This window comes from Phalacrocorax aristotelis, chromosome 1 (genome assembly GCF_949628215.1).
Source record: "Phalacrocorax aristotelis chromosome 1, bGulAri2.1, whole genome shotgun sequence".
Taxonomy (NCBI): Eukaryota; Metazoa; Chordata; class Aves; order Suliformes; family Phalacrocoracidae; genus Phalacrocorax; species Phalacrocorax aristotelis.
Window position 1 is genome coordinate 57,724,121 of NC_134276.1, and position 14,891 is coordinate 57,739,011.

The 14,891-nt window shown below is 44.7% G+C and overlaps 1 protein-coding gene across 1 annotated transcript in view; it reads left to right on the forward strand.

Moving 5' to 3' along the window:
• The first annotated feature begins 4,880 nt into the window (after nucleotides 1–4,880).
• The window catches only part of CLDN10 (claudin 10), a 61,532-nt gene continuing 51,521 nt past the window's right edge, over nucleotides 4,881–14,891 (forward strand). The window contains exon 1 of the mRNA XM_075089725.1: nucleotides 4,881–5,146. Coding sequence (XP_074945826.1) covers nucleotides 4,933–5,146 — 214 coding nt within the window. The 5' untranslated portion in view covers nucleotides 4,881–4,932. The remainder of the gene's footprint in view (nucleotides 5,147–14,891) is intronic.

The window sequence follows — 14,891 nt, forward strand, 5'->3', positions numbered from 1 at the left end:
CTGAGATGAAGATAAAAGGAACTAAGGACATCTGCACCTAGATAAGAGGCAGAACACCAGTTGAAACCTACACATCTCGCAACACACTGTAAATGAATATGTATAACTATTCGGGCAAATCTAATGCATATATATATATATAACTGAGCAATGTAAGCTTTGTCTCTCACAACTTGCGGCATGCACGCTAGGAGGAATTATTCCCCATGCATCTGGAAGCATAATAAAGGATACCTGGTTCTTAATACTGCATTGTTGTTCAGTAGTTTTATTCCCAGTTTTCGTGACAACAGGATTATACTGTAGTATGCAACACTAATATTGTAATCATATTACTGTATTGTGACTGCAGTGCTCAATAAAAAGCAACAAATTTGGAAAGTGCATAGGACACTGAGATTACCTTCTCTAACTATGTATGTCACCCAGCACTTTGTGAGTAACAAGGCGAGCAGCAAACATCTCAAACCACAACTGCTTCATACCACTCTAATCTGATGCTGTCCTTTTGCTATAGCAAACTGTGAAATTGTCTTTTCCCGCAACTCTCCATTTCCAGTGAGTTCATTGCTCCTTGAAATTCCTCTCTAGGTGGTGTTCCTTCAGCCTTTGCCTGCTACCGTGTTTACCCAGGGTTTCTAAGGTGCACGCACCTGGAAATGAAGGCAGGATTTGGCATGCAACTGGAATGCTCCCTTCCTAATTTCAACACCATCTCATTCTTCACTGCCTGTTCTCAGGAACACTTTTTGTGTTTGTATTATTGGCCCAGACATATTGCCATACCGCTTAGCCCGTGCCTGTGTTGAACAGTGATGTCTCCAGGCTTTTTGATTTCTTCACCACTTTACATAACGCTTTACTTCAACTTTTCCAGAAGTCTGAGTCACTTACTCAGCCTCTGTAACTTCTAGTTTTACTGCTTGTCCAACTTGTCTGTGGTTGTTTAGGCTTCTCATAGCTTCCTGCACAGTGCTCAGGGTCAATTTGCATGGTCCACGCACTCTGCAGAGGGATGTCTTTGCCACTACTAATTATTTATCTGGCACATTGTCTCCATATTACCTCAGCTACCTCCTTTGCACAGCTCTTCTTTTTTATATCCAGATAACATCAGCATTGATTTGCACTTAGTTCTTTTTTTTAATTTTTTGATAGCTTTCCCTACAACTAATATGGTTTAGCTAAGTGTGTATGTCTTCATGAGGGAAACATATATTGTCAGCAGTCAGATCCCTATCAGCCAATGTACCAGCCTTGGCAACTCCTCCAGCTAGTAGGGTACAACAATTAACATAGACTGAAGTAGAAATGGCAAATTGGAGGCTACAGCTTACCTGTATAAACATTCCTGCCCTGCTGCAAAGGTGTCAGCTGTGTTTAAAAACTGGCATTGGACTGATTTAAAATGAGAATACCAGTAGTAATAGAAATATTACACATTACTGACACAGTGTTCAACTAAACGGAGCCAGCGATACGTCACATGATCAGCTAGTGTGTTTGTGGAGTTTTGGGAAAATGGTTCAAGAAAGGCCTGTAGCAATGTTTTTCCTTTTCCAGGTCTGTATTTAAACACTCCTTAAGCTCCCAGCTGTTTTCCAACTTTTGTCTGTTCAGTAACAGAGAAAAGAAGCTTTGATATAATGGAAGATGCCATTAACGGGTTAACTTTCAACTTTGCCTTGAACTTCTTAAATGACTGATTAACTTACTTCTCAACAGTTTATAGAAGAAATGAGGGTTGTAAACAGGACTGCTTACTTCTTTCTTATCACTTAAGTATCTGTTTAATTTATTCATCACTCACACACTAACCGCCTAGGAACAATGCAGGGTGAAGTGCTTATAACCATGAATTCCGCAAACTCACACACTGGACCAGAATCAGGATAAAGGCCAAGAAGCCACTAAGTCCTCCTTAAACTCTAAAAGTGTAGTCTTGAGTTCAAGTGGTGCCTACAGGCACTTTCCACTAAAATAAGTGGCTTTTAGTGTCCCACCAGCATGACACTCATGAGTGAGTGTGTACTGTATGGGACCTTTGTATACAATCATCTAAGAGTGGGAAGGGGAAATGACTTAAGAGCTTGTTCCTAACATGATATTGGTTTAAAGGAACGAGGTCTTACTGAGGAGGCACCACTGCCTTTGGCCCAGGTCACTAAGAAGCACCCAGATAGCCCTGTCCAGCTGAGCCTGGGTAGCTCCTCAGAGGCTGTGTTGATAAGACACACTGCTATGCATTGCAAAAAGCAGAGCAGGGAGGGATGATGGGGAATTATTTGCATCCAGTTAGCTTCACTTTTCCAGCCCAAATAAGCAGCTTCTCAGGTTTTTTTTCTGGATCAGTGAGAAGAACACTCGGGGAAGGCCCTGAACGAGGCCTGAATTTAGCATCAGATGTAAAGCATGTCTTTGAGCTTTTCTGAACACTCAGCCAACATCACTGTCACTGGGTTTGTTTAGAAAAAAAAAAAAAGGTACCTAATGACATCTTTTCTCAGCCTCCTCTGTGAACTAACACAGCCTTTGACAGACAAACAAACAAAAAAAACCCCAAACCACACCATTTTGTATGGCATAAAAAATATTAGCTCTCAGGAATCTGCTCCAAAGATGGACCCATTTCTGTGTTCTCCTCTATACCCTTTCAAACTCAATGGAAAGATTATATGAAGGATTACATAAAGGTTGACCCTTGGCATAAGAAAAATATATTACTGTATTATTTGACAGCAAGGAAAAATTGCTTCCTGTCTGTGTAATACTGTTGTCTGGTTTAACCTGGCAGGCAGCTAAACACCATGCAGCCGTTCGCTGGGGATACAGCCGTTTGCTGGGGATCCCACTGCATCCCCAGTGGGATGGGGGAGAGGATCGGAAAAAAAAAGTAAAATTCGTGGGTTGAGATAAAGGCAGTTTAAGAGGACAGAAAAGGATCGGAAAATATTATTAATAACAATAATAATAATAATAATAATAGAATGTACAAAACAATTGATGCACAGTGAAATTGCTCACCACCTGCTGACTGACGCCCAGCCAGTCCCTGAGCAGTGGTTGCCGCCCCCTGGCCAACTCCCCCCAGTTTATGCGCTGAGCATGATGTCATATGGTATGGAATATCCCTTTGGCCAGTTGGGATCAGCTGTCCTGGCTGTGTCCCCTCCCAGCTTCTCACTGGCAGGGCATAAGAAACTGAAAAGTCCTTGACTTAGTGTAAGCACTACACAGCAACAACTGAAGCATTAGTGTGTTATCAACATTATTCTCCTACTAAATCCAAAACACAGCACTGTGCCAGCTACTAGGAAGAAAATTAACTCTATCTCAGCCAAAACCAGGACAATTGTCCTCATCATTAAAACAACCTGCTATATTACATTGTTGCTCTGTAGCAAAACCGCTTTCCCTGTCTCTCAAGCTGGCTGTGTTAATAATAAGCCTTCTATTTGCCCTTGATACATGGGATATGAGCCTACTAATTACTCTGAAAATAGATTCCTTCTTGTGGTGTAGTTCTCTGGTCTGTATAATCATACTTTTGGGACCCACTTCTCAGCATGGAGCTGAAGGCTGGTTAAAGTGGAAGTATCAGGTGATGGTTCAACAGGACAGTCTTGCTCTTTACATGGAATATCAGTGGTGTTTTAGCATCCTTGATTACCCCTCCTTGAGCTCTGGAAAGCCTACAGAAAAACTCCAATGCTGAAGTCCAGCGTGGTGCTTATCACCACTACACTGGAAGCACCCAAAGGGAAGGGAGGGGCAACACCAGAAGCACCCAAAGGGAAAAAAAAAAGACTGCTCTCATTGTCAAAAGTGATGGTGTATGTTCAATATCCAGGGTGGTCTCATGTCTCCAAACGGCACACAGTAACTACCAAAGAGAAGAGGTGCAGGCTTCTTCTTCAGAGAGGAGGCCAAAAGGACCAGAGAATGAGGAGAGGCATGATTAAAGCTGGAAGTTGGCATCTTAAAAGAGTGAAGGCCACACATGTCTGAAAAACCGTGTGTAGGTCCCACACCAGTAATGCTAGTATATATTCAGCAGCTCTAAGTAGAATAGCTGCTTCAGTGTGGTGCTGTCAGTGCCTACTACTTTAAAGATTACATTTTCTTAAATCAGTGATATTCTCGGAGGAATTCTCATGGCATGAGGCATGCAGGAGCTCAGTCAGTGGTGGGACAGATGTTTCTGTGCTATGTTCATCGTGCAGAGCAGACATACCATACGAAGCAGTAAATTTTCTACGCTGACCAAAGAAGTCCCAATGGGGGCTACACAAGGTCCATTCTGCTGACTACTGCAGCTGCATCATTGCTCAGGGACCACTTACTCTTTCTGTCGTTGCTCTAGATTTGCTACTCTACATATCCATCCCAGACACTGCCTCCAAGATGCTACTGTTTCAGAGCTGCATGTATGGTGGCATGCTATGGCTGAATTAATTTCACAGCCATTTAAAAACTTGTTTTTCAAGTGTTGTGTGATCCTTCTAAAATGTTATGGTAATCTGTTAAATAGCGCTGTACAGTTTGGACTCTGAACTTATTTTGCTAGATGCAATGGTTGTAAGTTTCCAATTAACTAAAAATTAAGCATTAACTGGAATACCTTAATTGAAAAAAATATGAAAACATTTTAATTAATTTTTACAATTCAAAATTAGCAAGTGAGTACTAGTAATTAGCTCCCATAAAGTTGTACCTTGACTTTCTTTCTAAACGTTTGTAATGCCTAGGGCCTTTCTTAAATCACTCAAGCATGACAATTTCTTTCAGCCGCATTAACTTTCTGTAGCAAGTGTTACTGAACTTGTTCAAGCATAATTTGCTTATGTTATGCCTTTTTGCTTACTCACATGACTAAAGTACTTTTCTCTCTCCACGCAGTGGCATTACTAAGTCCCTGGGTTACAGAGAAACATGCTAGGAATACAGATTATAGCTTTCATATTTTGTTTCTGTGGGCTGGGAGCTGCTATTGCTGCTACTGCATCAAATGAGTGGAAAGTCACTAGTCGAGCATCATCTGTTATCACTGCAACCTGGGTTTTCCAGGGTCTTTGGATGAACTGTGCCGGCAACGCACTGGGTGCTTTTCACTGCAGACCTCACCTTACTATCTTCAAAGTAGAAGGTAAGTAAGTGTAATTTAACTGGAACGTATGGAGAGAGCTATGTGTATTGCAAGATGTGAGCCTGAGGAGAAAAAGATTATTTTGGCTTGTGCGAGAGATTATGATTAAAGCATTGTGATGAATATAAGTAAAGGATATTGTAGGCAGAATATCAGAAACAACTTTGTAGGAATGATATGTATTCCAAGAAAGACAGTAAGCTCTACTCTGTGGTTGGTAATATGCGATAAGTGTGCTGGACAAAGTTCCAATAAATAAGCTATCAGTAACAAACCACTGTTAGCAGAGAGAGGGACTAAACTGTCTTCCAGCTCTAACTCCCATGCAAAACTAAGCGTCCTGCTTGCTGGATGTGGAGAGGAGGAAAGATAGCAAAGTCTGTGATAGCTATCGGTACTCTTTTTAGTATCTAAGGAAATTAGATAGCAAAGAACCATGTCCACAAATACTGTGCAAATATTCATATGCTGGGAATTAAGTGCGCGTGTATATACTTGCTGTATCACAGGCTAATATTTTAACTTTCAAGATCAAAGGTGTGCTGTTTCAGAATCCCCATTTTAATGGAAAGCGTTGGATTTGGAAGCCGCCTATCAGAGCGTAACAACAAACGGGTCTTCTTGCCTTATATTAGGGACAGGTTTTCTCAGAGACAGGGGCTAACTAGTTTAGTACACAATGTGTTTTCTGTTTTGCTCTGTGTGAAAAGCAGTAAATGAAGAGCTTTGCTGTTAAGCCTTGAGACAGTAGGCAAGATAGTATTTTCAGTGAAACCGTATGTAAGCGCTCACGAGGGCAAGGACAGAGGGACTGCTCTCTCCTGGGTGTGGGCAGCACACGAGCAAGATGGTGGCAGGCTAGAGTAGGAAAAAATGGATTAAGACACTGGTATTTTAGGAAACCGGAAAAGAAATCCACTGTAGACAGAATCAGTCTTCCAAAGCTTTCATGAGACCAGAAAGAACCACAATTCTGAGATATTAACAGCCAGTGGGTGAACGAGGTATAAAATGTACTGTTGCACGGTTGTTGCCACATTACATAAACAGGGTCATAGACACACAGACACACACACCTTGCACACACGTGGGAACATGGAAACACAGAGATGTTACAGATCCATACCGTTTCTTGCCTCTCATACCCCTGCCACATCAGACTGCGTTCTGGAACATACAGATTGACTCTTACACCTACAGAGAATTTTGAAATAAAACTCAGCATCATTTTTGTACACATTTTATTATGTCCTGCTCCAAACCACAACAAATCTCACGTGGGGGATGTGAATGGATAAGAATAGTTTTACTTCTTTTAAAGAATGCTGTTCATCAAAAATGACTTAAAAGGCACAGAAACTCACATATACACTTTAAAAGGGAATATTATATCTTTGCAAATCACCATTTATGCATTATTTCTGCTGAGATTAAAAGAAAAAAGCCCCAAACCCTTCTTCTCAGGCACATACAATCAAATCAATATGACAGATCAAATTTGTAATTGTTTAAAGCAATGTAAAGTAATTCAGTAACTAGAAACTACCATTATTGCTATTATTAGCAGTACAAAAGCTGCTTTCAGAATTATCAGCTGTAATCCATTTGCCACTTTGTATTGTTACTATTATTTTGATCACTGGCAGATTGAAACTTGAATAAACAAAATACGCATCATGATGTGTGCATCCTTTAGATATATACTTAAGCATCTGAGTAAGATTTTGCTTATTTGCTGTTTAGAGTAACATAGACAAGAAATTCACAACAAATTAAAGTGGTGCGCCCTTGTTAAAGTAAGCGAGTAACAAGCTGCTGTGCTGACATTTAGGCAGTCTAATTTTAACCTGCCAGTGCATACACCAGCAAAGGGTAATATTACATGTAGCATCAACACTACTGGGAAAGAGTGAGGTATTTTGTTTGGAAAACCTGCTAAACATAAACTCCTGGTAATCCAAGGAAAACAAGAGTTCAACAGGGAAAGAGCTTTGCGCTCTCATTCCGTCCTACATTGTAAAGCAATAAAACACTCAGGTTAAAGAAGTAATGAACTCCCATCTCTGTCCTCAGAGCTTCAATACATCATCATTATTGTCATACCGACGTCAGGGTTGCCTGGCAATATAACTTTTTCCTCTGCACATTTATGATTTTATGGAATCTGTTTGCAATTTGTCCTACAGCCAAAGATAACTCTGTTACACAAGCTCCTCACTCCATTCCTACCTATCCATCTTCAGGTTACCCCACAGACAGTATTAGCAGTTAAATAACAGAAGTCACTTCTACTCCAAAGCAGATTCATTCGAGGACTAAAGTTTTGATTGCATTTTTGGGAGGACTCTACAGGAGAAACCTCTATATAAGCTTCATGAAGTTTTAAGATTTTTTTTCCTGTCTAAATCACAGTAAACAAAAAACAGACTCCAGAGTTCTTTCCTTGAGCAGATTACCCCATGGTCATAGGCAGTATGTAGGTATTTACCAGAACTGACTTTCAGCTAAAGGCCTAGTAGCACTGATTGGAGCATAGCTAAGGCAATAAGAGCTCAGCTTCTGCAACCCAGCCCACCTACAGATCTTGAGGGGTTCATGTTTCTGGAAGTCTGGGTTAGCACGGCCACACTTCTCATGGTATCCAAGCTAGCTGGGCTGTTGGCAAATGTACGTGTACAGTCACATGTATAGCCACAGCATACTCCACTGCGGTGACAGAAACATTCCTATGAAAGATCCTGGAAGAGTATGATATATTTACTGTAGCATGAATAGTAATATCATTGTAGCCACAGTCATTTAAGCAGCTTCTTTTATAAAATCAGCTGCTTTGGGAGAAGTATGCAACAAAGTAATTCACCAGATCTGACACTTCAAGCTAAATATTGTCTCAGAACGTTGTCTCTTCAGATAACTTGGCTATGATTATCAGTGCACCAGATATACTCATGGAAATTATATGATCAAAACCAAGGGATCATTACACATAGGCATAAACTCACAGTCAATAAATGCCAGAAATTAAAACCAGCAGAGAGACAATAATGTTTAACAAAACCACTAACTTGTGATTAATCTTAGTCCTTATCAGTAAGAAAGAAGCACAAGGACTCTTCAAAGGGTGACCCTGGGAACTGAAGCTCCTGGCTCCCTTGGAGTCAAAGCTGTTGTGGACTCCAGAAAGATACAGACTTTTTATGGCAGAGTTTCCACCCACGCTGTCTCCTGTTAACTCCTCAGTCCTCCACAGGCAGTAGTTACCTGTCTTTTCATTCCTCTCATGTTTATCATCCCGAATTTTTCCAGTCCCAGAATTACCCATATTTGACAAGAACTAGCTTTTAGTTGTCTAGCACTGCATAGGCATTTTATTGAGTATTTTGCTTTTGGTGGTGCTACAGAGAGCTGTTTTGTTCACATAAAATACAGAAGTGTAACTACAAAACTGAATTATGCCTACATCCCTTTCCTATGATGCTTCCTTAGTCTGTCAGGGCAGCTACTAGGCTTCTTCAAACAATTAGTTCAGCATTTGGCATGCCTAGCCTACGGCGCTGTTTCATGACTCCTCTGCACTCTCTGCTTTTCCAGTCCATGCATTCAGGGACATGTATCAGAAAGTAGAGGAAACGTGCCTCCTTGAGCCTTTGCTTGTTTGATCCTCAGATGTTCCGCTGGCATCTCTTAGTCTTGCTAAGATGGAGCCAGGTGGGGCAAGCAGTGCTATCCTGATGGTAGCCAGTACGGAAAAGGCAATACTCAGGTGTTCTGGGTCACACTGGCAGACAGATTCAGAGCTGCCATTTCATGAAGCTGCTACTGTAATGCAGCTCAGGGGTGGAAGGAAGCTGAAACAAGGCGACTACTATTGCAGCGCCGGTACCCAGAGCAGCCTTGCAGTCAAACACCACTGGAGTTCATCGGGGCGTGGAGAGCAATTCCAGCCATGCTTCAGGCTGACCCTAGCAACATTCCCAGAGGGCTCAACCTAGAGCAGGAAAGGACTGATATGAAAGTTTCCCTCACTAGACAGTAACTTACTGCCAGGGAAAACACACTATCCATTGCTGCCAGTTGACAGTGAGCCAGCTGGATAGCTGCGTGGCAGCCAAGGCCATGCTTGTCCTCAGCCTTTGAGGAAGGAACTGAGTGATAAATCCCCCAGCAGCCAACGCCACTGCTGTGTGCTCATCACAAGTGCAGTTACACAGCGGGCAGGCTGAGAGAGGGCTGCGGCCAGAGACTGTGCTCCTGCTCCCCGCTGCCTGCCAGATCCCCACACCCTGCCCACACCCTGCCCGTTCCTCGCAGCCCGCTCCATGCCCGCTCCCCATCCACTGCGTGCTCCTTGCCTGCTCCCCTCTCACTTGCTGCCTGGCCCCTGCCCGCACCCTGCCCGCACCCTGCCCGCTCCCTTCCCGCTCCCCTCCCGCTCGCTGCCTGGACCCTGCCTGCTCCCTGCCGGCACCCTGCCCGCTCCCTGCCCGCTCCCCTCCCGCTCGCTGCCTGGACCCTGCCTGCTCCCTGCCCGCACCCTGCCCGCTCCCTGCCCGCTCCCCTCCCGCTCGCTGCCTGGACCCTGCCTGCTCCCTGCCCGCTCGCCTCCCGCATCCTGCCTGCCCCCTGCCCGCACCCTGCCCGCTCGCCTCCCGCACCCTGCCTGCCCCCTGCCCGCACCCTGCCTGCCCCCTGCCCGCTCCCCTCCCGCCCCCCGCCCACCCCCTGGCCGGAGGCGGGCCGCTCCTCTCTCCATGGTGCTGCAGGCGCGGCCCCGGGGAAGCGCCGACCGTGCCCGGGGGCAGCCGCGCCTCCCCGGTCGGGGCCAGAAGGCCCCTCTAGTCCTGCAAAGGCAGCCTGCCTCGGGCCCGGCTTCCCCCGGGTGAGTGGCCACGGGGGGAGCGGTGTAACGGCAGCCAGAGCCGTGGCGAAGAAGCAGCAGAGTGTGCTTTTGGGAGAGGGTGTCGGTCCGGGGATGAATGGCCGCAGCCATCAGCAGGAAGGGAGAAATCCATCGGGGAGGTTTTGTTCAGGCTGATGGCCAGCCACAGAGGACTCTCCTGAGGGACACTCCAGGTAGTCAAAGAGACAGAGTCATGGGGGTCCGATATTGAAGATAACTGTGTCTAAGAACCTCTCTGCAGCAAGCAAATCCTTCTAGGCAAAATGTTAAACTAAGGGAGGTGGGGTTGCTTTGTGTTCCATAGACTGAGCCACCCCTCCTTTAAGGTTTTCTGTCCAGTGAGTACAATATTCATTTGCTCATTTAGAAAAGCAAAGGTAAAACAGCACTGGCAAAGTTGCATCAATATAAAAAGAAACATCCACTAGCATCAGTAGTGCAAATTTGGGAATGGTGATGATGAGACATGACCAGAATTTCTTTCAGAGTTTTATGGCTTAATTCCAAAGTACCCTCCTTTTCTCAGTAGGCAAAAGGGTCACTGTGCTGGTTTTGGCTGGGATAGAGTTAATCTTCACAGTAGCTAGTGTGAGGCTGTGTTTTGGATTTGTGCTGAAAACAGTGGTGATAATAAACAGATGTTTTCATTACCGCTGAGCAGGGCTTGCACACAGTTAAGGCGAGCAGGCTGGGAGGGTGCACAAGAAGCTGGGAGGGGACACAGCTGGGACAGCTGACCCCAACTGACCACAGGGATATCCCACACTATACGATGTCATGCTCAGCACATAAAGCTGGGGGAAGAAGAAGGAAGGAGGGACGTTTGGAGTGATGGCATTTGTCTTCCCAAGTAGCCGTTACATGTGATGGAGCCCTGCTTCCTGGAGGTGGCTGAACACCTGCCTGCCCATGGGAAGCAGCAAATTAATTCCTTGTTTTATTTGCTTGCTTGCGTGGCTTTTGCTTTACCTATTAAACTGTCTTGATCTCAATCCACCAGTTTTCTCCCTTTTACTCTTCTGATTCTCTCCTCCATCCCACCGTGTGGGGAATGAGCAAGCAGCTGTGTGGGTTTAGTTGCTGGCTGGTGTTAAACTGCAATAGTCACTGATTGGACTGACTGAAATGCTGATCCCAGCACTGGGCCTTTTGTGTACACAGAGAAAGAGGGTGTTAAATCTTGACAACAAAAGGTTCTCTGCTCTCACAGTTTGCATCTCCATTGCAGCAAGCCTCTTTCCAAGCTTATGTCCTCCGTTCTGACATTAGATGACTAGGTCTGCTCTCTGCTCAAACAAGATAGCCTGAAACACATTTTGTCCCTAGAGGAGGCTGGTAATGCACTAGAGGTCATGAGACGTTATGACAATATATAGCAAATGTTTTTGGAATCTGTTATATATTGTATATTATTGCCCTCCCTCTCCCCTCCCCCCACCTCCAAAAGTGAAAGAGGAAAGAAAATTAAAACAGTTCAGCCTATGCAGGAGTTAGTCTGAGGAATTAGAAGCCTTATTAGGGTGTTTTCAAGTAAGGGAAGGAATTGAATCATATGCAGCAGAGCCATTCATGAAGCAAGAGCCACGTTTGACCTCGCAGCCCCTGGCAGAACAGGTGTGACCTGAAGGAGGGGACTAACTCCCAAGTATCCATGAGATTCCCCCCCCAGGGAGCTCCAACAGCAGTTTTGCAGTAGATCCAGAAAAACCCAGGGCTTCCTTGGGGTGATGGGGGTGATAAGTTTCAGAGGAAGTGTCCAGAGCCGAGGAGTCCCCCAAGATTAAGGACAACTCTGTGAAACCTGGATTTTTGGATCCCAGAGCTGAAACATAGGTTAGAGATTTTCAAGTAGTTCATACGAATCCTGCTGCCAAATTTTGTTTTCTCTTCGAGCTCTTTGCTTCCAAGATTTTAATCTATAAGGTCTGAAAATTCATTAATCTAGACCACAATGAATCACTATTTACTGCTAATTACTAGGAAGACTGACTGGCTCTGGCGAATTACTTGAACCAGAATAGTCCAGAGCTATGGGGCAGACTGGAAAGAGGTGTGCCTACTGGGGGATCTGCAACCAGAAAGATACAGAAAGGGAATCCAAGAACTGCGGGACTAGACTGCATGGGGCCAGCTGGAAAACGCTGAGGGTGGAGGCTTTCACAGCCAGCTGCCAGTTTTGGAGGAGAAGCTAATGGCAGGTTACAAAGGACAGAGTCTGACACTGCTTTAGAATCTGCAGGATTCCAGGAAAACATAAGGCATTGCAGACCAGCCCTCCTTTTAGCTCTTGTTTACACCTGGCAATTTGACAGCGTCTCTGCAATCCTCTTTTTATGATACAAGCCGTCTGTCTTCCAACATCTGTACAAGGGCAAAGGTTACAGTGCTGAGATCTTTTCCACTTTTGTCAAGACCTGGACAAGAGTAGTGCTGCTTCTCTTTCTCTTCAGTCATCCTTACAGATTTTTGCCTGATGGACAGTCCTCCAGAGGTGGTCTTCATTTGCAGAAAATCAGTGAGGAGATCTGGAAGGTGCAAAGTGCTGCTATCTGCTAGCATGGCTCCCATGCAGCTGGTGCAAGGATGGGAATGCAAAGCTTGTTATTGGGGCATTAATAACAAAGCTCTTTCATCTTCTAATACTCATGCCAGGATAGATTGTTATCTCTGCTTTGCTTTTAGCTTTCTTTGATTACTCCTACATAGCAGCAGAGAGCGTACTGCAAAATGAATAGGACTCAGCAGTAATTGGTATGCAGCCAATGTCTTAAAATACCTCTGTTCAAACAGGTTTTGTACCCTGGTCTGCCTTGCGAGCACTGAGGTGGGTGAGGAGATCTTCCCCGTAGCACGCACTGAGGAGCCTAGTGCCAATGTACCTCTTCTAATTTTTTTAGCAGTCATGCTACAACCAGAGCTTCATTCAAATATACAGAGATACAATCCATTTCATTTTTGAAAGTTCCTGCAGCAGGAGGGGAGAGGAGACCTGGCAAAACTAGCCATGGTAGGTGGATGGATGAGAGGAGGAGACTGAAGTACAAACCACTAAAGCTGGTGATTTTGGAATTCGCACTGCTGAGATTTAAGATCTTAAATCTTTAGCCTTCTAGCACATACAACATTGCCAGGGAGCAGTGCAAGAGGGAGGAGAGAGGCTGAGCAGCAAACAACTTGGAAATGGGTATGGGCGAATAAGCATAGCCAATGGGCATGAGATGAGAAAATGTAGAGAAAAAATCTATGCACGTAAAAATCTCTGCTATGGCTACCACGTGGAGATGGCTGGGCAGGTGTGAATTAAATGCCAGTTTGGTAGAGAAAACAAATCCCTACACAGACAATAGGGGTATTAGATCCCTGAATGCAGGTGTTATTCTATGTCCCATGGTATTTACACATAGTTTTGCAATGTCAAGCAAGATGCCAGATGAGCAAAGCCATTTTAGTGGAGCTTGCACGTGGGATTCCTCTCCATATCCCACATGCATCAAGTACTACAATGTCCAGTTACCCTTATAAGCCTACCTGGAGCAGTTGCCATGGGGGTATCTCATGGCTGAGAGGCTGATCGATGCATCCTCTTGGGTAATTCAAACAGGATCAAATGCTCAGAGCAGAAGTGCTACCAGGGGTGTTACTGAGGGCTTCAGATTCCTACTTGTTCAGGACACTTATTCCTTGACTCAGTCCTGGTGCCAGTGCTGTGAGGGACCTCTGGCTGTGCCCAGCAGATGCCTGCAATCCATTCAGTCTTCTTTCTACAGACTAGATATTGAAGCCCAGGGCTCTTGCATGGCTTTCCCCTCCAGGGATGCATTTCCTAACACAGGAAAGAGCACATCAGCTCAGATGGCTGTGCCTTAAAGCAGGGCTTTGTTATGTGCAAGGGCACTTTCTTTTCCCACTCCATGCCTCTCAGCCCACGGCCTCATTTACCCAGCACAGCCATGCAGCAGCGCCTGGACCTGCTGAGCAAACGATCTTAGCACGGGGGCAAGCAGCCAGGCGTGCAGGAGGTGAGGCAGAGGCCTGGAAGTTGGGCAGCTGAGAAAGGTCCCAAGCAGAATGTGTGAGACAGACAGGCCTGGCAGCAAGGTACCTGGCAAGGAAAAGGGCACTTCTGATGACTTTTCACTGTTGAAGTGAAGAAGCAGCACCTCCCTTTTGATGGTATTCAGGATTTAGTAACAGTTTTGTGTCATTAAAATCTTCCTGGATGTTATCACTTTCCTTTTTTTTTAAACTCACATATATTCACAACAAAATTCAAGTCACAAAGGCAAGCATTCAAACCTTCATTAGTTTCATTGTTAATAATAAGCCAGCATAGTCTTTCTGTTCACAGGGGATGCTTTCTGTTGGAGAGAAATGAAACGAAAGGCATGAAACCAGGGTCAAAGGAAACAGAACAAGGGATGTCAAAAAGAGTCACTTGATGAGGTGGCGAAGATAACCAACAACACTGAGCAGACATCTACCAGAATCTGTTAGCACAGACCCTGCGCGCTGGCATTTAGCTAGCTGAGGTCACTCAAGAACAAGGATGATGGCTAAATAGGATGGACCTGTAGACCAAGATGGCTATATATATACTTCACGCTGGGGACAGGACTGACAGGGGAAGAGCGAATGTGCTGGCCTGGAGAGAAAGCTAGAAAGCCAGACTCTTGTTCTGCCCCTACAGTGACCTTTTATGGGATGCTGGGAGATGCCGTTACCTGCCCAAATATTAAAAATATAGAATTTAAACATTTATGGTCTTAATTCAGCGAAGTATATATTGCAATCCAGGCACATGCAAAGTCTTCTGAGACTATTTCGCTCATCTCTTACCTTAAATAC